At 51.1% G+C, this 22,402-nt stretch overlaps 1 protein-coding gene across 8 annotated transcripts in view; it reads left to right on the top strand.

The window, feature by feature from the left end:
* LOC140404086 (CCR4-NOT transcription complex subunit 3-like) overlaps nucleotides 1–22,402 on the top strand; it is a 155,736-nt gene that overhangs the window by 34,953 nt on the left and 98,381 nt on the right. For 6 of the 8 annotated variants that reach the window (XM_072492477.1, XM_072492476.1, XM_072492474.1 and 3 more), the window contains one exon: nucleotides 4,900–4,983. The exons of the other annotated variants lie outside the window; for them this stretch is intronic. In XM_072492477.1, coding sequence (XP_072348578.1) covers nucleotides 4,952–4,983 — 32 coding nt within the window. In that variant the 5' untranslated portion in view covers nucleotides 4,900–4,951. The remainder of the gene's footprint in view (nucleotides 1–4,899; nucleotides 4,984–22,402) is intronic. 8 annotated transcript variants of the gene reach the window in all.

Genomic DNA, 22,402 nt, shown 5'->3' with positions numbered 1-22,402 from the left:
GGCCGTTTCCTGAACCAATTGAGGTTTCCAAACGTGGAAGAGGGACTGGTGGCGGGACTTGGGGCCCCGATTGGGCTGGAGGAGCTGATAAAAGGGATAGGAAGCATGCAGGGGGGGAAGGCACCGGGGCCGGATGGTTTCCCGGTTGAGTTCTATAAAAAATATATGGACCTGTTGGGCCCGCTGTTAGTTAGGACCTTTAATGAGGCAAGGGAGGGGGGGGGCTTTACCCCGACGATGTCCCGGGCACTGATCTCCTTGACCCTGAAGCGGGACAAGGATCCCCTGCAATGTGGGTCTTACAGACTGATTTCCTTGCTAAATGTAGATGCCAAGGTGCTGGTGAAGGCCTTAGCCACGAGGATTGAGGATTGTGTGCCGCAGATCATCCATGAAGACCAGACGGGGTTTGTGAAGGGGAGGCAGTTGAACGAGAATGTGCGGAGGCTTTTAAACGTTATCATGATGCCGGCGAGGGAGGGGGAGGCGGAGATAGTGGTGGCGATGGACGCTGAGAAAGCCTTCGATAGGGTAGAGTGGGGATACCTGTGGGAGGTGCTGAAGAGGTTTGGATTTGGGGAGGGGTTTGTCAGGTGGGTTAGGCTGTTGTATGAGTTCCCGATGGCGAGTGTGGCCACAAATAGGAGGAGGTCCGAGTACTTCCGGTTGCACCGAGGGACGAGACAGGGGTGTCCCCTGTCCCCCCTGCTCTTCGCACTGGCGATTGAACCCCTGGCTATAGCACTGAGAGAGTCGAGGAACTGGAGGGGGTTGGTGCGGGGTGGGGAGGAGCATAGGGTGCCGCTTTATGTGGACGACCTGCTGCTGTATGTGGCGGACCCGGTGGGGGGAATGCCAGAGGTAATGAGGATCCTTAGGGAATTCGGGGACTTTTCGGGGTACAAGCTCAATATGGGGAAGAGCGAGCTGTTCGTAGTTCAGCCAATGTTGTTCCTCTGTTTAAGAAGGGTAGCAAGGATAATCCCGGGAACTACAGGCCGGTGAGCCTTACTTCAGTGGTAGGGAAATTACTGGAGAGAATTCTTCGAGACAGGATCTACTCCCATTTGGAAGCAAATGGACGTATTAGTGAGAGGCAGCACGGTTTTGTGAAGGGAAGGTCGTGTCTCACTAACTTGATAGAGTTTTTCGAGGAGGTCACTAAGATGATTGATGCAGGTAGGGCAGTGGATGTTGTCTATATAGACTTCAGTAAGGCCTTTGACAAGGTCCCTCATGGTAGACTAGTACAAAAGGTGAAGTCACACGGGATCAGGGGTGAGCTGGCAAGGTGGATACAGAACTGGCTAGGCCATAGAAGGCAGAGAGTAGCAATGGAAGGATGCTTTTCTCATTGGAGGGCTGTGACCAGTGGTGTTCCACAGGGATCAGTGCTGGGACCTTTGCTCTTTGTAGTATATATAAATGATTAACTGGTCTGATTAGTAAGTTTGCAGACGGTTGGTGGAATTGCGGATAGTGATGAGGACTGTCGGAGGATACAGCAGGATTTAGATTGTTTGGAGACTTGGGCAGAGAGATGGCAGATGGAGTTTAATCCGGACAAATGTGAGGTCATTCATTTTGGAAGGTCTAATGCAGGTAGGGAATATACAGTGAATGGTAGAACCCTCAAGAGTATTGAAAGTCAAAGAGATCTAGGAGTACAGGTCCACAGGTCATTGAAAGGGGCAACACAGGTGGAGAAGGTAGTCAAGAAGGCATACGGCATGCTTGCCTTCATTGGCCGGGGCATTGAGTATAAGAATTGGCAAGTCATGTTGCAGCTGTATAGAACCTTAGTTAGGCCACACTTGGAGTATAGTGTTCAATTCTGGTCGCCACACTACCAGAAGGATGTGGAGGCTTTAGAGAGGGTGCAGAAGAGATTTACCAGAATGTTGCCTGGTATGGAGGGCATTAGCTATGAGGAGCGGTTGAATAAACTCGGTTTGTTCTCACTGGAACGAAGGAGGTTGAGGGGAGACCTGATAGAGGTATACAAAATTATGAGGGGCATAGACAGAGTGGATAGTCAGAGGCTTTTCCCCAGGGTAGAGGGGTCAATTACTAGGGGGCATAGGTTTAAGGTGAGAGGGGCAAGGTTTAGAGTAGATATACGAGGCAAGTTTTTTACGCAGAGGGTAGTGGGTGCCTGGAACTCGCTACCGGAGGAGGTGGTGGAAGCAGGGACGATAGTGACATTTAAGGGGCATCTTGACAAATACATGAATAGGATGGGAATAGAGGGATGCGGACCCAGGAAGTGTAGAAGATTGTAGTTTAGTCGGGCAGCATGGTCGGCACGGGCTTGGAGGGCCGAAGGGCCTGTCCCTGTGCTGTACATTTCTTTGTTCTTTGTTCTTTGTTCTAGGGGACCAGGTGAGGGGGATTGGCGAGCTCCCATTAAAAAGGGCGGAGAGGAGCTTCAGATATTTGGGGGTCCAGGTGGCCAGGAGCTGGGGGGCCCTGCATTGGCTTAACTTTACAAGGCTGGTGGATCAAATGGAGGAGGAGTTCAAGAGGTGGGACGCATTGCCGCTGTCCTTGGCGGGTAGGGTGCAGTCAATCAAAATGACGGTGCTCCCAAGGTTTTTGTTCCTGTTCCAGTGCCTCCCCGTGTTTATCCTGAAGGCTTTTTTCAGGCGGCTTAACATGAGTATAATGGGGTTTGTGTGGGCGCAAGGGACTCCGAGGGTGAGAAGGGTGTTCCTGGAGCGGAGTAGAGATAGCGGGGGGGGGCTGGCGCTGCCCAACCTCTGTGAGTACTACTGGGCCGCCAATGCGACGATGGTGCGCAAGTGGGTGATGGATGGGGAGGGGGCTGCATGGAAGAGGCTGGAGACGGCGTCCTGTGTGGGTACGAATCTGGGGGCGCTGGCAACGGTGCCGCTGCCGCTCCCTCGAAGGAGGTATACCACGAGCCCGGTGGTGGTGGCGGCCCTCAAAATTTGGGGGCAGTGGAGGCGGCATAGGGGTGAAGTTGGGGCCTCGGTTCGCCCCAGGAAGAACAGGTGGAGGGTTTGCGGGGTGGCACAGGGCAGAGATACGAAAGTTGGGGGACCTGTTTATGGCGGGAAGTTCGCGAGCTTGGGTGAGCTGGAGGACAAGTACGGGCTCCCCCCCGGGGAACACCTTCAGGTACTTACAGGTAAGGGCGTTTGCCAGACGGCAGGTGGTGGAATTCCCGCGGCTGCTACCACGCACAGTACAGGACAGGGTGCTCTCGGAGGGGTGGGTGGGAGAGGGGAAGATCTCGGACACTTACCAGGTGATGCAGGAGGAGGAGGAGGCCTCGGTGGTGGAGTTGAAAGGTAAGTGGGAGGAGGAGTTGGGAAAGGAGATCGAAGAGGGGACGTGGGCAGATGCCCTAGGGAGGGTGAATTCTTCCTCTTCGTGCGCGAGGCTCAGCCTCATACAGTTTAAGGTGCTGCACAGGGCACACATGACCGGGACACTTTGGGGGTGAGGACAGGTGTGTTACGTGCTCAGGGAGCCCAGCAAATCACCCATATGTTCTGGGCATGCCCAGCGCTGGAGGAATTTTGGAAGGGCCTAGCGAGGACGGTGTCGAGGGTGGTAGGATCCAGGGTCAGACCGGGCTGGGGGCTCGCAATATTTGGGGCGGCAGAGGAGCCGGGAGTGCAGGAGGCGAAAGAGGCCGGAATTCTGGCCTTTGCGTCCCTGGTAGCCCGGCGAAGGATTCTCCTTCAGTGGAAAGATGCGAGGCCCCCAAGCGTGGAATCCTGGATCAGCGATATGGCAGGGTTCATTAAATTGGAGAGGGTGAAATTCACCTTGAGACGGTCGGTACAAGGGTTCTTTAGGCGTTGGCAACCGTTCTTAGACTTTCTGGCAGAACGATAGACATTGGTCAATGGCAGCAGCAGCTCGGGGGGCGGGGGGGGGGGGGGGGGTGGGGGGGTTTACTTTATTTTTGTTTATGTTATTTACACTGGAGGGTCTGAGGGGGTGTATACACCGGTTGTGTTAAGTCGGGGTGTTAATGTTAATTTATTATTTAGGTACAGGGAGGGGGGAAGGGGGGTTGCTTTTTTAGATTGTGTTTTGTACTTAACCCTGTTGGGTTCTTTTTTCTTTCTCATTTTGTTATTGATATTTTATGAAAACCTTTAATAAAAATTATTTAAAAAAAAAAAAACAATCTTGTTTTAATAATTGAACAATTTTTGCCGTCTCTTCTCCCGGGCAGTCCCTCAGGGTGGAGGGTGACTCGCTTCCGCTCCGGGGAGGTGGGTTTTGCAGTGGCTGGATACTCCGAACCTGGATCCGCATACTCTGCCACAGGTTTGGCAGGGGGTGCTTGATGAGGTGGGTGGGACGCTGTGCATTCTGTGCTCCCTTTCTGCTGTTTACGCTTGGCCTCCACGTACTCCACCCTGTGACACTCGAGGTGATTGGCACCTTCGCGGATTCTTCTTCTCCAGTTTGTGCGTTCTAAGGCAAGAGCTTCCTACGTGTCAGTGGGGATGTTGCATTTATTTAGGGAGGCTTTCAGAGTGTCCTTGTAGTGACTCCTCTGCCCTCCCAGTGATCGCTTGCCATTGTGGAGCTCGGAGTAGAGCACTTGTTTTGGGAGTGTTGTGTCGGGCATGCGGGCACTGTGGTTCGCCCATCGCAGCTGGTCGAGCATGACCAGTGCCTCAATTCTGGGGATATTGGCCTGGGAGAGGACGCTCACATTGATACACCTGCCAGTGGGAATTGCAGGATTTTGCGGAGGCAGCGTTGGTGATATCCCTCCAAAGATTTGAGGTGTCTGCTGTACATTGTCCATCTTTCTGATGCATACAGGAGGGCAGGGACCACGGCTGCTCTGTAGACCATGAGCTTGGTGCTGGGTTTGACATCTCGATCTTCAAATACTCTGCTCCTCAGGTGTCCGAAGACTGCACTGGCGCACTGGAGTCGATGTTGGATTTCGTTGTCAATGTCTGCTCGCACCGAGAGGAGGCTCGCGAGGTATGGGAAATAATCCACATTGTCCAAGGGCCCACCGTGGATCGTGATGGTCGGGGGACAGAGGTTGGGTTGGTCTCAGTTCTGGCCTGGTCTCAGGTGTCGGGGGTTCAACAGTTTCCCGCTTGTCCGGTATGTTAGCATTACTCCTGCAGGGAGCTTCAGAGTGACGGGGTGGAGTGTTGCTGTGAGAAAGATGGAGAAGTGCAATGACACAGCTCTGATTGACTCCAGTTTGCAGACATATTGGGCCTGTGATGGTTCCGTTGGCTAAAGATCATGTCCATTGAGCCTCTTGATGGGTGGAAGCCACTGGGAGGAGGTGGTTGAGGAGGATTCTCGTGATGACCTTTCTCATGGGAAAGACTAGGGAAATCTCTCTATAATTTCTGCCCTCGGACCTGTCTCTCTTGATAATGGTCACAATTAAGGCATCTCAGATCATCCGGCATTTGCTCTCTCCCTTCCAGACAAGGGTGATGAAGTTGTGGATTTTGGTCAAGAGTGCATCTCTGCCGTAGTTAGTACTTCTGTGCGGACTCCACCTGCACCAGAGGCCTGGTGGTTTTTCAGCTGTCGGGTGGCCTTTTCGACCTCACGGTGAGCTGGGATTCCGCTGCGATGGTGGTGGGTAGCGTGTCGCGGGATGGTTGTCGAGGACGCTTATGTCGAAGGCTGTGTCTTGGTTGAGGAGGTCCTTGCTGTGCTCTCTCCAGCAGGCAGTGACTGTCTCTGATGAGCGCCTCTCTGCTTTTGGCTCTCGGTGGGTGGGCCCCTGGGTACCCGGACTGTAGATGCTTTTGATTGTGCTGAAGAATCCGCACACATGGTGCTTGTCGGCGAGTTGTTGAGTTTCCTGCGCCCTTTCCACCCACCATCTGTTCTTTAGGTTGCGGTTTCTTTGTTACACTTCGGCATTCAGTGGCCTGTAGACTTGTTCCCTCTCACTCGAGTTTTGATGGAGCTGCCAGTTCAAGAATGCTTTGCGCTCGCGGTCAAGTAGATCCTGGATTTCCTGATCGTTCCTGTCGAACCAGTCTTGGTGTTTCCTGGTCGAGAGACCGGGCCTCCCCTTGCAGGTGGACGTTCTGCGGCTCCGGCTCATTGCCAGGTTAGCTGTGAGGTGCTGGCTGAGTAGCTCGCTCTTCTTGAGGTGTTTGAGTTCAGCGACATTGAGTCTCTTGTGGCAGAGTTTCTTCTGCCTGTGTCGGTTTGGAGCCAGGGTGATGGAGATGGCAGAGAGGAGGAGTCGGTGGTCAGTCCAGCAGTCGTTGGTTCCGGTTGTGGCGCAGGTGATGCAATTGTCTTTGCGATTCCTTGCTCGGTGCTGGTGCTTGGAGTGGTCGAAGTCGCACCTCTCGCCCCTGCTTGCCTCTCCCCAGATCAATCGACTGTTTTTTGCCCTGCGTCACTCTCTGAATCCTAACGTCATCCCATGCCGTGTCTCTGCCACTCGCGCTCTTTCAATCTGTTTCTCTGCCACTCCTCGCGCTCTTTTCACCCTGTGTCTGCCACTCCCCTTTAGCTCTTTCACTCTCTGTCTCTGCCGATCCCCGCGCGCTCTTTCGCTCTATGTCTCCGCCACTCTCCTCGTGCTCTTTTCCCCTGTGTCTCTGCCGCTCTCCTCGTGCTCTTTCACCCTGTGTCTCTGCCGCTCCCCTCGTGCTCCTTCACCCTGTGTCTCTGCCGCTCACCTCGCGCTCTTTCACCTTGTGTCTCTGCAGCTCTCCTCGTGCTCCTTTACTCTGTGTCTCTGCCGCTCTCCTCACGCTCTTTTCCCCTGTGTCTCTGCAGCTCTCCTTGTGCTCCTTTACCCTGTGTCTCTGCCGCTCTCCTTGTGCTCTTTTCCCCTGTGTCTCTGCCGCTCTCCTCGTGCTCTTTTACCCTGTGTCTCTGCCGCTCTCCTCGCGTCCTGTCACCCTGTGTCTTTGCTGTTCCCCTCAAGTTCACCGTGTGTCTGCCGTTCTCCTCGTGCTCTTTCACCCTGTGTCTCTGCGCTCTCCTCGTGCTCTTTCACCCTGTGTCTCTGCCGCTCTCCTCGTGCTCTTTCACCCTGTGTCTCTGCCGCTCCCCTCGTGCTCTTTTACCCTGTGTCTCTGTTCTCTCCTCGTGCTCTTTCACCCTGTGTCTCTGCCACTCTCCTCGTGCTCCTTTACCCTGTGTTTCTGCCGCTCTCCTCGCGCTCTTTTACCCTGTGTCTCTGTGCTCTCCTCGTGCTCTTTCACCCTGTGTCTCTGCCACTCTCCTCGTGCTCCTTTACCCTGTGTCTCTGCCGCTTTCCTCGCGCTCTTTTACCCTGTGTCTCTGCAGCTCTCCTTGTGCTCCTTTACTCTGTGTCTCTGCCGCTCTCCTTGTGCTCTTTTCCCCTGTGTCTCTGCCGCTCTCCTCGTGCTCTTTTACCCTGTGTCTCTGCCACTCTCCTCGCGTTCTGTCACCCTGTGTCTTTGCTGTTCCCCTCAAGTTCACCGTGTGTCTGCCGCTCTCCTCGTGCTCTTTCACCCTGTGTCTCCGCCACTCTCCTCGTGCTCCTTTACCCTGTGTCTCTGCGCTCTCCTCATGCTCTTTCACCCTGTGTTTCTGCCGCTCCTTTTGTGCTCTTTCACCCTGTGTCTCTGCCACTCTCCTCGTACTCTTTTACACTCTGTCTCTGCCGCTCTCCTCGCGCTCTTTCACCGTGTCTCTGCCACCCTCCTCGTGCACTTTCACCCTGTGTCTCTGTTCTCTCCTCGTGCTCTTTCACCCTGTGTCTCTGCCACTCTCCTCGTGCTCCTTTACCCTGTGTCTCTGCCGCTCTCCTCGTGCTCTTTCACCCTGTGTGTCTGCCGCTCTCCTTGTGCTCTTTCACCCTGTGTCTCCGCCACTCTCCTCGTGCTCCTTTACCCTGTGTCTCTGCCGCTCCCCTCGTGCTCTTTTACCCTGTGTCTCTGCGCTCTCCTCGTGCTCTTTCACCCTGTGTCTCTGCCGCTCTCCTCGTGCTCTTTCACCCTGTGTCTCTGCCACTCTCCTCGTGCTCCTTTACCCTGTGTCTCTGCTGCTCTCCTCGCGCTCTTTTACCCTGTGTCTCTGCGCTCTCCTCGTGCTCTTTCACCCTGTGTCTCTGCTGCTCTCCTCGTGCTCTTTCACCCTGTGTCTCTGCCACCCTCCTCGTGCACATTCACCCTGTGTCTCTGCTGCTCTCCTCGCATTCACCCTGTGTCTCTGCCGCTCTCTTTGTGCTCCCTTACTCTGTGTCTCTGCCGCTCTCCTCATGCTCTTTCACCCTGTGTCTCTGCCGCTCCCCTCGTGCTCTTTTACCCTGTGTCTCTGCGCTCTCCTCATGCTCTTTCACCCTGTGTTTCTGCCGCTCCTTTTGTGCTCTTTCACCCTGTGTCTCTGCCACTCTCCTCGTACTCTTTTACACTCTGTCTGTGCCGCTCTCCTCGCGCTCTTTCACCGTGTCTCTGCCACCCTCCTCGTGCACTTTCACCCTGTGTCTCTGTTCTCTCCTCGTGCTCTTTCACCCTGTGTCTCTGCCACTCTCCTCGTGCTCCTTTACCCTGTGTCTCTGCCGCTCTCCTCGTGCTCTTTCACCCTGTGTGTCTGCCGCTCTCCTTGTGCTCTTTCACCCTGTGTCTCCGCCACTCTCCTCGTGCTCCTTTACCCTGTGTCTCTGCCGCTCCCCTCGTGCTCTTTTACCCTGTGTCTCTGCGCTCTCCTCGTGCTCTTTCACCCTGTGTCTCTGCCGCTCTCCTCGTGCTCTTTCACCCTGTGTCTCTGCCACTCTCCTCGTGCTCCTTTACCCTGTGTCTCTGCTGCTCTCCTCGCGCTCTTTTACCCTGTGTCTCTGCGCTCTCCTCGTGCTCTTTCACCCTGTGTCTCTGCTGCTCTCCTCGTGCTCTTTCACCCTGTGTCTCTGCCGCTCCCTTTGTGCTCTTTCACCCTGTGTCTCTGCGCTCTCCTCGTGCTCTTTCACCCTGTGTCTCTGCCACTCTCCTCGTGCTCCTTTACCCTGTGTCTCTGCTGCTCTCCTCGCGCTCTTTTACCCTGTTTCTCTGCGCTCTCCTCGTGCTCTTTCACCCTGTGTCTCTGCTGCTCTCCTTGTGCTCTTTCACCCTGTGTCTCTGCCGCTCCCTTTGTGCTCTTTCACCCTGTGTCTCTGCGCTCTCCTCGTGCTCTTTCACCCTGTGTCTCTGCCACTCTCCTCGTGCTCCTTTACCCTGTGTCTCTGCCGCTCTCCTCGCGCTCTTTTACCCTGTGTGTCTGCCGCTCTCCTCGTGCTCTTTCACCCTGTGTCTCCACCACTCTCCTCGTGCTCCTTTACCCTGTGTCTCTGCCGCTCCCCTCGTGCTCTTTTACCCTGTGTCTCTGCGCTCTCCTCGTGCTCTTTCACCCTGTGTCTCTGCCACTCTCCTCGTGCTCCTTTACCCTGTGTCTCTGCTGCTCTCCTCGCGCTCTTTTACCCTGTGTATCTGCGCTCTCCTCGTGCTCTTTCACCCTGTGTCTCTGCCACCCTCCTCGTGCACATTCACCCTGTGTTTCTGCCGCTCTCTTTGTGCTCCCTTACTCTGTGTCTCTGCCGCTCTCCTCATGCTCTTTCACCCTGTGTCTCTGCCGCTCCCCTCGTGCTCTTACCCTGTGTCTCAGCGCTGTCCTCGTGCTCTTTAACCCTGTGTCTCTGCTGCTCTCCTCGCACTCTTTCACCCTGTGTCTCTGCCACCCTCATCGTGCACTTTCACCCTGTGTCTCTGCTGCTCTCCTCACGCTCTTTTACCCTATGTCTCTGCCACTCTCCTCGCGCTCTTTCACTGTGTCTCTGCCGCTCTCCTCGTGCTCTTTTACCCTGTGTCTCTGCCGCTCTCCTCGTGCTCTTTTACCCTGTGTCTCTGCCGCTCTCCTCGTGCTCTTTTACCCTGTGTCTCTGCCGCTCTCCTCGTGCTCTTTCACTGTGTCTCTGCCACTCTCCTCACGCTCTTTTACCCTGTGTCTCTGCCGCTCTCCTCGTGCTCTTTCACTGTGTCTCTGCCGCTCTCCTCACGCTCTTTCACCCTGTGTCTCTGCCACTCTCCTCACGCTCTTTTACCCTGTGTCTCTGCCGCTCTCCTCGTGCTCCTTTACTCTGTGTCTCTGCCGCTCCCCTCGCGCTCTTTCACCCTGTGTCTCTGCAGCTCTCCTCGTGCTCCTTTACTCTGTGTCTGCCGCTCTCCTCGTGCTCCTTTACTCTGTGTCTCTGCCGCTCTCCTCGCGCTCTTTTCCCCTGTGTCTCTGCCGCTCTCCTCATGCTCCTTTACCCTGTGTCTCTGCCGCTCCCCTCGCGCTCTTTCACCGTGTCTCCGGCACTCTCCTCGTGCTCCTTTACCCTGTGTCTCTGCCGCTCCCCTCTTGCTCTTTTACCCTGTGTCTCTGCCGCTCTCCTCGCGTTCTGTCACCCTGTGTCTTTGCTGTTCCCCTCGAGTTCACCGTGTGTCTGCCGCTCTCCTCGTGCTCTTTCACCCTGTGTCTCCGCCACTCTCCTCGTGCTCCTTTACCCTGTGTCTCTGCCGCTCCCCTCGTTCTCTTTTACCCTGTGTCTCTGCCGCTCTCCTCGCGCTCTTTCACCCTGTGTCTCTGCCACTCTCCTCACGCTCTTTTACCCTGTGTCTCTGCCGCTCTCCTCGTGCTCTTTTACCCTGTGTCTCTGCCACCCTCCTCGTGCACTTTCACCCTGTGTCTCCGCTGCTCTCCTCGCATTCACCCTGTGTCTCTGCCGCTCTCTTTGTGCTCCCTTACTCTGTGTCTCTGCCGCTCTCCTCATGCTCTTTCACCCTGTGTTTCTGCCGCTCCCTTTGTGCTCTTTCACCCTGTGTCTCTGCCACTCTCCTCGTACTCTTTTACACTCTGTCTCTGCCGCTCTCCTCGCGCTCTTTCATCCTGTGTCTCTGCCACCCTCCTCGTGCACTTTCACCCTGTGTCTCTGCCACTCTCCTCGTGCTCTTTCACCCTGTGTCTCTGCCGCTCTCCTCGCGCTCTTTCACCCTGTGTCTCTGCCACTCTCCTCGTGCACTTTCACCCTGTGTCTCTGCCACTCTCCTCGTGCTCTTTCACCCTGTGTCTCTGCCGCTCTCCTCGCGCTCTTTCACCCTGTGTCTCTGCTGCTCTCCTCGTGCTCTTTTACCCTGTGTCTCTGCCGCTCTCATCGCGCTCTTTCACCCTGTGTCTCTGCCACCCTCCACGTGCACTTTCACCCTGTGTCTCTGCTGCTCTCCTCGCACTCTTTCACCCTGTGTCTCTGCCAACCTCCTCGTGCACTTTCACCCTGTGTCTCTGCCGCTCTCCTCGTGCTCTTTCACCCTGTGTCTCTGCCACTCTCCTCGTGCACTTTCACCCTGTGTCTCTGCCACCCTCCTCGTGCTCTTTCACCCTGTGTCTCTGCCGCTCTCCTCGTGCTCTTTAACCCTGTGTCTTTGCCACCCTCCTCGTGCACTTTCACCCTGTGTCTCTGCTGCTCTCCTCACGCTCTTTCACCCTGTGTCTCTGCCGCTCGCCTCGTGCTCTTTCACTGTGTCTCTGCCTCTCTCCTCATGCTCTTTTACCCAGTGTCTCTGCCGCTCTCCTTGTGCTCTTTCACTGTGTCTCTGCCACTCTCCTCACGCTCTTTTACTCTGTGTCTCTGCCACTTTCCTCATGCTCTTTTACCCTGTGTCTCTGCCACTTTCCTCACGCTCTTTTACCCTGTGTCTCTGCCGCTCTCCTCGTGCTCTTTCACTGTGTCTCTGCCGCTCTCCTCACGCTCTTTTACCCTGTGTCTCTGCCGCTCTTCTCGCATTCTTTCACCCTGTGTCTCCGCCACTCTCCTCGTGCTCCTTTACTTTGTGTCTCTGCCGCTCTCCTCTCGCTCTTTTACCCTGTGTCTGTGCCGCTCTCCTCGCGCTCTTTCACCCTGTGTCTCCGTCACTCTCCTCGTGCGCTTTTCCCCTGTGTCTCTGCCACTCTCCTCGTGCTCTTTCACCCTGTGTCTCTGCCACTCTCCTCGTACTCTTTTACCCTGTGTCTCTGCCGCTCTCCTCGCGCTCTTTCACCCTGTGTCTCTGCTGCTCTCCTCGTGCTCTTTTACCCTGTGTCTCTGCCGCTCTCCTCGTGCTCTTTTACCCTGTGTCTCTGCGCTCTCCTGGTGCTCTTTCACCCTGTGTCTCCGCCGCTCTCCTCGTGCTCTTTTACACTGTGTCTCTGCCGCTCTCCTCGTGCCCTTTTACCCTGTGTCTCTGCCGCTCTCCTCGTGCTCTTTCACCCTGTGTCTCTGCCACTCTCCTCGTGCTCTTTCATCTTGTGTCTCTGCCGCTCTCCGTGCGCTGTTTCACCCTGTGTCTCCACCACTCCTCGTGCTCCTTTACCCTGTGTCTCTGCCGCTCTCCTCGTGCTCCTTTACTCTGTGTCTCTGCCGCTCTCCTCGCGCTCGTTCACCCATGTGTACCATGTCACACATGCCGATGTAAGTTATGTTAACTTGCTGCCATACATTTTGGAATTATAGCAGGTTAACAATCTTGATTTAATAATTGACCAATTCTTGCTGTGCTTCAATCAAGCAAAGGAAATGCAATGACATCAAATACCAGGGAATAAATCGGCAATGTAAATTGTTGCTTTAAGCCTGAAACAAATTGTTGTTGGTCATTTTTGTGGAATATCAGTGCACCCTTGCAGCATTCTGCCTTTACAATGGACGGGTTAACATATTTTTAAAAGTCAGATTATTTGTCTGAGCTTCCAATACAACATTACAGGCTCAGTTATTGTATTGAGAATGTTTCCCGTGCAGTGGATGTCTGCATGTCACAGACCCATTCAAATCCAGGGTCTAATTCTCCATGTTTGCATTTTTCTAATTTGTTCATGGATTGTGGGCTTCACTTTCTGGGCCAACGTTTGGCGCTCATTCCTAATTGCCCTTGAACTGAGTGGCTTGCTGGACCATTTCAGAGGGCACTTCAGACTCAACCACATTAGCGTGGGTCTTGTGTCACATGCAGGACAAGCCGGATAAGGATGGTAGATTTCAATTCCTAAAGGGCACAACTTGCAGGTTGACTCCGTAATTAAGAAAGCAAATGCAATGTTGTCATTTATCTCAAGAGGCTTGGACTATAAAAGCAGGGATGCACTTCTGAAGCTTTATAAAGCACTAGTTAGGCCCCATTTAGATTACTGTGAGCAATTTTGGGCCCCACACCTCAGGAAGGACATACTGGCACTGGAGCGGGTCCAGCGGAGATTCACACGGATGATCCCAGGAATGGTAGGCCTAACATACGATGAACGTCTGAAGATCCTGGGATTATATTCATTTGAGTTTAGGAGGTTGAGGGGAGATCTAATAGAAACTTACAAGATAATGAATGGCTGAGATAGGGTGGACGTCGGGAAGTTGTTTCCATTAGCAGGGGAGACTAGGACCCGGGGGCACAGCCTTAGAATAACAGGGAGTCACTTTAGAACAGAGATGAGGAGAAATTTCTTCAGCCAGAGAGTGGTGGGTCTGTGGAATTCATTGCCACAGAGGGCGGTGGAGGCCGGGACGTTGAGTGTCTTTAAGACAAAAGTTGATCAATTCTTGATTTCTCGAGGAATTAAGGGCTATGGAGAAAGAGCGGGTAAATGGAGTTGAAATCAGCCATGATTGAATGGTGGAGTGGACTCGATGGGCCGAATGGCCTTACTTCCGCTCCTATGTCTTATGGTCATGGTCTTAAACAAATCAAATGTGCTTTTGCGGCAATCGATGGTCACCATCGGTTCGACTAACTTTAAATTCCCGATTTTAAAAAATTATTTTATTTAATTTCCACCAGCTGCTGTGGTGGGTTTTGAACCCATGTACCCAGAGCATTAGCCTGGGCCTCTGTATTACTGCCATCCCGCCGTTTGCCCACTGAATTAGAAAAGAAATAAGAACGGTGGCGCAGTGGTTAGCGCTGCTGAGGACCTGGATTCGATCTCGCCCCCAGGTCACTGCCCGTGTGGAGTTTGCACATTCTCCCCGTGTCTGCGTGGGTCTCACCCCCACAACCCAAAGATGTGCAAGGTAGGTGGATTGGCCACGCTAAATTGCCCCTTAATTGGAAAAAAAAGAATTGGGTACTCTAAATTTATTTTAACAAGATGTAAGGACATATTTAAATGTCCTGTCCCAGCTTGTGGTCATTTAAAACAACTTCTATGGAGCCACCTTGGAGGGGAGGAAAAGTGAACTGAAGTCAGCAGAAGATTAATTTGGAACCTGCTGTAGTGAGATGATAGGAAGGAATGGGCAGGACATCTTTGGGAATGCCAGAAGAGCAGAATGGGATGGGATAATACAGAATGCTGACTCTTTTTATTCATATGGCTGGGGAAGCCGTTATAGTTTGATGCCGAGGTGAACAATCCATTCAACTTGGGGCGGCATGTGGCGCAGTGGTTAGCACTGGGACTGCGGCGCTGAGGAACCGGGTTCGAATCCCCGGCCCTGGGTTACTGTCCGTGTGGAGTTTGCACATTCTCCCCGTGTCTGCGTGGGTTTCACCCCCACAACCGAAAGATCTGCATGGTAGGTGGATTGGCCACGCTAAATTGCCCCTTAATTGGAAAAAATAAATAAATAATTGGGTACTCTAAATTTAAAAAAAAATCAATCCATTCAACCTTTTCCAGTTTATGCATTGTGAATGCTTATGATGGCACCATCTAGTTCAGCAGGGGCTTGGGAACCTGAATTGTAGCTCCAGTATACAGGAGGTTGAGAGTAGTGAGGTCATGAGTAAGGTTTCAAAGTTGCAGGAGTGTACCGGCAGGCAGGAAGGTGGTTTAAAGTGTGTCTTTTTCAATGCCAGGAGCATCCGGAATAAGGTGGGTGAACTTGCGGCATGGGTTGGTACCTGGGACTTCGATGTTGTGGCCATTTCGGAGACATGGATAGAGCAGGGACAGGAATGGTTGTTGCAGGTGCCGGCGTTCAGATATTTCAGTAAGCTCAGGGAAGGTGGTAAAAGAGGGGAAGGGTGGCATTGTTAGTCAAGGACAGTATTACGGTGGCAGAAAGGACATTTGATGAGGACTCGTCTACTGAGGTAGTTTGGGCTGAGGTTAGAACCAGGAAAGGAGAGGTCACCCTGTTAGGGGTTTTCTATAGGCCTCCGAAAAGTGCCAGAGATGTAGAGGAGAGGAATGCAAAGATGATTCTGGATAGGAACAAAAGCAACAGGGTAGTTGTTATGGGGGACTTTAACTTTCCAAATATTGACTGGAAATGCTATAGTTCGAGTACATTAGATGGGTCCGTTTTTGTCCAGTGTGTGCAGGAAGGTTTCCTGACACAGTATGTAGATAGGCCAACGAGAGGCGAGGCCATATTGGATTTGGTACTGGGTAATGAACCAGGACAGGTGTTAGATTTGGAGGTAGGTGAGCACTTTGGTGATAGTGACCACAATTCGATTATGTTTACTTTAGTGATGGAAAGGGATAGGTATATACCGCAGGGCAAGAGTTAAATCTGGGGGAAAGGCAATTATGATGCGATGAGGCAAGACTTGGGATGCATCAGATGGAGAGGAAAACTGTAGGGGATGGGCACAATGGAAATGTGGAGCTTGATAAGTATGTACCTGTCAGGCAGGGAGGAAGTGGTCGAGCAAGGGACCCGTGGTTACTAAAGCAGTCAAAACAATTGTCAAGAGGAAGAAGGAGGCTTATGTAAAGGTGAGACATGAAGGTTCAGTTAGGGCGCTCAAGAGTTACAAGTTAGCTAGGAAGGACCTAAAGAGAGAGCTAAGAAGAGCCAGGCGGGGATATGAGAAGTCTTTGGCAGGTAGGATCAAGGATAACCCTAAAGCTTTCTATAGATATGTCAGGAATAAACAAATGACTCGGGTAAGAGTAGGGCCAGTCAAGGACAGTAGTGGGAAGTTGTGCTTGGAGTCCAAGGAGATAGGAGAGGTGCTAAACGAATATTTTTTGTCAATATTCACACAGGAAAAAGACAATGTTGTCGAGAATAATACTGAGATTCAGGCTACTAGACTAGAAGGGCTTGAGGTTCATAAGGAGGAGGTGTTAGCAATTCTGGAAAGTGTGAAAATAGATAAGTCCCCTGGGCCGGATGGGATTTATCCTAGGATTCTCTGGGAAGCTAGGGAGGAGATTGCTGAGCCTTTGCCTTTGATCTTTAAGTCATCTTTGTCTCGAGGAATAGTGCCAGAAGACTGGAGGATAGCAAATGTTGTCCCCTTGTTCAAGAAGGGGAGTAGAGATAACCCTGGTAACTATAGACCAGTGAGCCTTACTTCTGTTGTGGGCAAAGTCGTGGAAAGGTTTTTAAGAGATAGGATGTATAATCATCTGGAAAGGAATAATTTGATTAGAGATAGTCAACACGGTTTTGTGAAGGGTAGGTCGTGCCTCACAAACCTTATTGAGTTCTTTGAGAAGGTGACCAAACAGGTGGATGAGGGTAAAGCAGGTGATGTGGTGTATATGGATTTCAGTAAAGTGTTTGATAAGGTTCCCCACGGTAGGCTACTGCAGAAAATACAGAGGCATGGGATTCAGGGTGATTTAGCAGTTTGGATCAGAAATTGGCTAGCTGGAAGAAGACAAAGGGTGGTGGTTGATGGGTAATGTTCAGACTGGAGTTCAGTTACTAGTGGTGTACCACAAGGATCTGTTTTGGGGCCACTGCTGTTTGTCATTTTTATAAATTACCTTGAGGAGGGCGTAGAAGGCTGGGTGAGTAAATTTGCAGATGACACTAAAGTCGGTGGAGTTGTGGACAGTGCGGAAGGATGTTACAAATTACAGAGGGACATAGATAAGCTGCAGCGCTGGGCTGAGAGGTGGCAAATGGAGTTTAATGCAGAAAAGTGTGAGGTGATTCATTTTGGAAGGAATAACAGGAAGACAGAGTACTGGGCTAATGGTAAGATTCTTGGCAGTGTGGATGAGCAGAAAGATCTCGGTGTCCATGTTCATAGATCCCTGAAAGTTGCCACCCAGGTTGAGAGGGTTGTTCAGAAGGCGTACGGTGTGTTAGCTTTTATTGGTAGAGGGATTGAGTTTCGGAGCCATGAGGTCATGTTGCAGCTGTAAGTATTTGGAGTATTGCGTGCAGTTCTGGTCGCCGCATCATAGGAAGGATGTGGAAGCATCGGAAAGGGTGCAGAGGAGATTTACCAGAATGTTGCCTGGTATGGAGGGAAGATCTTATGAGGAAAGGCTGAGGGACTTGAGGCTGTTTTCATTAGAGAGAAGAAGGTTAAGAGGTGACTTAATTGAGGCATACAAGATGATCAGAGGATTGGATAGGGTGGACAGTGAGAGCCTTTTTCCTTGGATGGTGATGTCTAGCACGAGGGGACATAGCTTTAAATTGAGGGGAGATAGATATAAGATAGATGTCAGAGGTAGGTTCTTTACTCAGAGAGTAGTAAGGGCGTGGAATGCCCTGCCTGTAACAGTAGTGGACTCGCCAACACTAAGGGCATTCAAATGGTCACTGGATAGACATATGGACGATAAGGGAATAGTGTAGATGGACTTTAGAGTGGTTTCACAGGTCGGCGCAACATCGAGGGCCGAAGGGCCTGTACTGCGTTGTAATGTTCTATGTTCTATCAATGGAGATCTCAGCATAGAAGTCCAGTACATGGCCATTGGTCTGACTTGGATGCCCACAATCTCAGTTTGAGCTGTACCTCCTGTTCCACATCCTTCTCTCCTCAATGACTAAGGGTTGTCCAGATTTTCTGTGGAAGGTTGAAAACTGGAATAAGACCATTCATCTCAAAGAACAAAGAACAAAGAAATGTACAGCACAGGAACAGGCCCTTCGGCCCTCCAAGCCCGTGCCGACCATGCTGCCCGACTAAACTACAATCTTCTACTCTTCCTGGGTCCGTATCCCTCTATTCCCATCCTATTCATGTATTTGTCAAGATGCCCCTTAAATGTCACTATCGTCCCTGCTTCCACCACCACCTCTGGTAGCGAGTTCCAGGCACCCACTACCCTCTGCGTAAAAAACTTGCCTTGTACATCTACTCTAAACCTTGCCCCTCTCACCTTAAACCTATGCCCCCTAGTAATTGACCCCTCTACCCTGGGGAAGAGCCTCTGACTATCCACTCTGTCTATGCCCCTCATAATTTTGTATACCTCTATCAGGTCTCCCCTCAACCTCCTTCGTTCCAGTGAGAACAAACCGAGTTTATTCAACCGCTCCTCATAGCTAATGCCCTCCATACCAGGCAACATTCTGGTAAATCTCTTCTGCACCCTCTCTAAAGCCTCCACATCCTTCTGGTAGTGTGGCGACCAGAATTGAACACTATACTCCAAGTGTGGCCTAACTAAGGTTCTATACAGCTGCAACATGACTTGCCAATTCTTATACTCAGTGCCCCGGCCAATGAAGGCAAGCATGCCGTATGCCTTCTTGACTACCTTCTCCACCTGTGTTGCCCCTTTCAATGACCTGTGTACCTGTACTCCTAGATCTCTTTGACTTTCAATACTCTTGAGGGTTCTTCCATTCACTGTATATTCCCTGCCTGCATTAAACCTTCCAAAATGCATTACCTCACATTTGTCCGGATTAAACTCCATCTGCCATCTCTCTGCCCAAGTCTGCAAACAATCTAAATCCTGCTGTATCCTCCGACAGTCCTCATCGCTATCCGCAATTCCACCAACCTTTGTGTCGTCTGCAAACTTACTAATCAGACCAGTTACATTTTCCTCCAAATCATTTATATATACTACAAAGAGCAAAGGTCCCAGCACTGATCCCTGTGGAACACCACTGGTCACAGCCCTCCAATGAGAAAAGCATCCTTCCATTGCTACTCTCTGCCTTCTATGGCCTAGCCAGTTCTGTATCCACCTTGCCAGCTCACCCCTGATCCCGTGTGACTTCACCTTTTGTACTAGTCGGCCATGAGGGACCTTGTCAAAGGCCTTACTGAAGTCCATATAGACAACATCCACTGCCCTACCTGCATCAATCATCTTAGTGACCTCCTCGAAAAACTCTATCAAGTTAGTGAGACACGGCCTCCCCTTCACAAAACCGTGCTGCCTCTCACTAATACGTCCATTTGCTTCCAAATGGGAGTAGATCCTGTCTCGAAGAATTCTCTCCAGTAATTTCCCTACCACTGAAGTAAGGCTCACCGGCCTGTAGTTCCCGGGATTATCCTTGCTACCCTTTTTAAACAGAGGAACAACATTGGCTATTCTCCAGTCCTCCGGGACATCCCCGGAAGACAGCGAGGATCCAAAGATTTCTGTCAAGGCCTCAGCAATTTCCTCTCCAGCCTCCTTCAATATTCTGGGGTAGATTCCATCAGGCCCTGGGGACTTATCTACCTTAATATTTTTTAAGACACCCAACACCTCGTCTTTTTGGATCTCAATGTGACCCAGGCCATCTACACACCCTTCTCCAGACTCAACATCTACCAATTTCTTCTCTTTGGTGAATACTGATGCAAAGTATTCATTTAGTACCTCGCCCATTTCCTCTGGCTCCACACATAGATTCCCTTGCCTATCCTTCAGTGGGCCAACCCTTTCCCTGGCTACCCTCTTGCTTTTTATGTACGTGTAAAAAGCCTTGGGATTTTCCTTAACCCTATTTGCCAATGACTTTTCGTGACCCCTTCTAGCCCTCCTGACTCCTTGCTTAAGTTCCTTCCTACTTTCCTTATATTCCACGCAGGCTTCGTCTGTTCCCAGCCTTTTAGCCCTGACAAATGCCTCCTTTTTCTTTTTGACGAGGCCTACAATATCTCTCGTCATCCATGGTTCCCGAAAATTGCCGTATTTATCCTTCTTCCTCACAGGAACATGCCGGTCCTGAATTCCTTTCAACTGACACTTGAAAGCCTCCCACATGTCAGATGTTGATTTGCCCTCAAACATCCGCCCCCAATCTATGTTCTTCAGTTCCCGCCTAATATTGTTATAATTAGCCTTCCCCCAATTTAGCACATTCATCCTAGGACCACTCTTATCCTTGTCCACCAGTACTTTAAAACTTACTGAATTGTGGTCACTGTTACCGAAATGCTCCCCTACTGAAACATCTACCACCTGGCCGGGCTCATTCCCCAATACCAGGTCCAGTACCGCCCCTTCCCTAGTTACAAGGTTGTGGCTGGTGAGTCAAGAGGAAGGTGTGCTGCCCAGAGGTGGGGCTGTCATTTGTACAGTGTGGAGTGTGTTTCAGTAGGCACTATGGGATTTTGGACAAATGTGTGGGTTCTGTTTAAGATCCTGGGTCATTGCTTTGCTCGCTCTCAGTCACTGGTGTTCTTTGAGGAAGGTATTTTCCCTGCGGATGCCAGGAGGTTCAATGTGTGCCAGCACATGAAGCCACTCGAGCTGTGTTGTGTTCAATGTCCCAGAAATAATCCTCATGACTTCCTGGAGGTGAATACCTACCATGTTTGTGTGGCGACTGCTGACCCAGGTTGAGCAGCAGGTCTCTGCTGTTGGGTAGACAAGAGCGAGTGAAGCAGTGCCTCATGTGTTGACTCTGCAGTCCCAAATAAACGATAAAACAGCCACACAGTAGTAAGTAGAAGAGTTAAATGGGCTTGAAACATTAACTCTATTTTCTCTCTCCACAGATGCTGCCAAACCTGCTGAGTTTTCCCAGTATTTCCTGTTTCAGATTCCAGCGTCTGTAGTACATTGATTTTATTACATGGTAGTAAAGGCTGACGAGGAGAGTACATTACTTTTTAATTTTCACTGTTAAATACAAATCATATACAATCAAATACAAATACAGGGCGGCAAGGTAGCACAGTGGTTAGCACTGTTGCTTCATGGCGTCAGGGACCCAGGTTCTATTCCCGGCTTGGGTCACTGTCTGTGCAGAGTTTGCACGTTCTCCCCATGTCTGTGTGGGTTTCCTTCGGATGATCCGGTTTCCTCCCACAGGTCCCAAAAGACGTACTTGTTAGGTGAATTGGACATTCTGAAATCCTACCTCGGTGTACCCGAACAGGCACCGTAGTGTGCAACGACGGGATTTTCACAGTAACTTCATTGCAGTGTAAATGTAAACCTACTTGTGACACTAATAAAGATTATTATTGAATCACAAAACACTTGATAAATGATCTGCCCATCACCACCTCCCTCCAAGATTCAGCAGGTTTCATCCTGTTTATTCGTGGCTAGTTGACTGTAACATTTCATATAAATCTACTCGAGATGTCTATCTTATTATTCAGAGAAACTTGTGTAACCATTCTATGATTCCATGATAATGCACCCAATAGACATCATTTAATTTCATGACATTGAGCTTGTGTGAAAAGCGATTCAGTATCTCCATTGCCGTACAACACTCAGGAAGCTTGCAGGAAGCTGTTGCAATTTAAATCTCTTTTTGCGCAACTCAACATGAATGATTATGATTATTTCCAGTCTCCCTGTGGAGGACCCAGGCAGGATTTGACCTTATATTAGGTTTCATTGATTGATTTCTGCACTGCTAAATTTGATAGTGATTGCTCTGTTTCTGCATCTCTAATCCTCACGCCTTCCACGAGGTTGTCCGCCAAAAACAGCTGGTTACTCCCACCAAGTGCAAAAATCCTGTAGCCCAGTGGTGTTAGAAAACCGAAGCGCAGTAGCTCACGAGATAATCTTGGGGGTACACCGAAAGTTTGAACCTGCACCTGTTTTGTGCATCATGTGCAGATATTGTGTGTCATATGTGCAAACACAGATAATTGGCTGGCACCTTCTGCACTGTAGGGATTCTTTGATTCAATGATATGGGGAACTTTATAAGCAGGGTTTTTTTTTTTAATAAACATTTTATTGAGGTATTTTTTGGCATTGTAACAGCAGCAATATAAACAATGTACATGAAAATATAAACATTGTGCAAATACCACTTCACTCCCCAACAGGTCCCACCATTAATTAACCCCCTAATCTATGCTAACCTAACCCCCCACCCTCCTCTGCTGACGATTAATTCTCCGCTAAGAAGTCGATGAATGGTTGCCACCTCCGGGCGAACCCTAACGGTGACCCTCTCAAGGCAAACTTAATCTTCTCTAGACAGAGAAAGCTAGCCATGTCCGATAGCCAGGGCTCTGACTTTGGGGGTGTTGAGTCCCTCAATGCTCGTAATATCCGCCTCCGGGCTACCAGGGAAGCAAAGGCCAGAACGTCTGCCTCTTTCTCCTCCTGCATTCCCGGATCCTGCGACACACCGAAAATCGCCACCTCTGGACTCAGTGCCACCCTTGTTTTTAATACCTTGGACATGACATCTGCAAACCCCTGCCAGAATCCCCTAAGCTTCGGACATGTCCAGACATGGTTCGCTGGTCTTCCCGCACATTTTGCGCACCTATCTTCCACCCCAAAGAATCTACTGATCTGGGCCACTGTCATGATAGCCCGA

Source organism: Scyliorhinus torazame, chromosome 29 (genome assembly GCF_047496885.1).
Source record: "Scyliorhinus torazame isolate Kashiwa2021f chromosome 29, sScyTor2.1, whole genome shotgun sequence".
Classification (NCBI taxonomy): domain Eukaryota; kingdom Metazoa; phylum Chordata; class Chondrichthyes; order Carcharhiniformes; family Scyliorhinidae; genus Scyliorhinus; species Scyliorhinus torazame.
The sequence above is the reverse complement of the archived record's forward strand: the minus strand, read 5'-3'. Positions and strand labels throughout refer to the sequence as shown.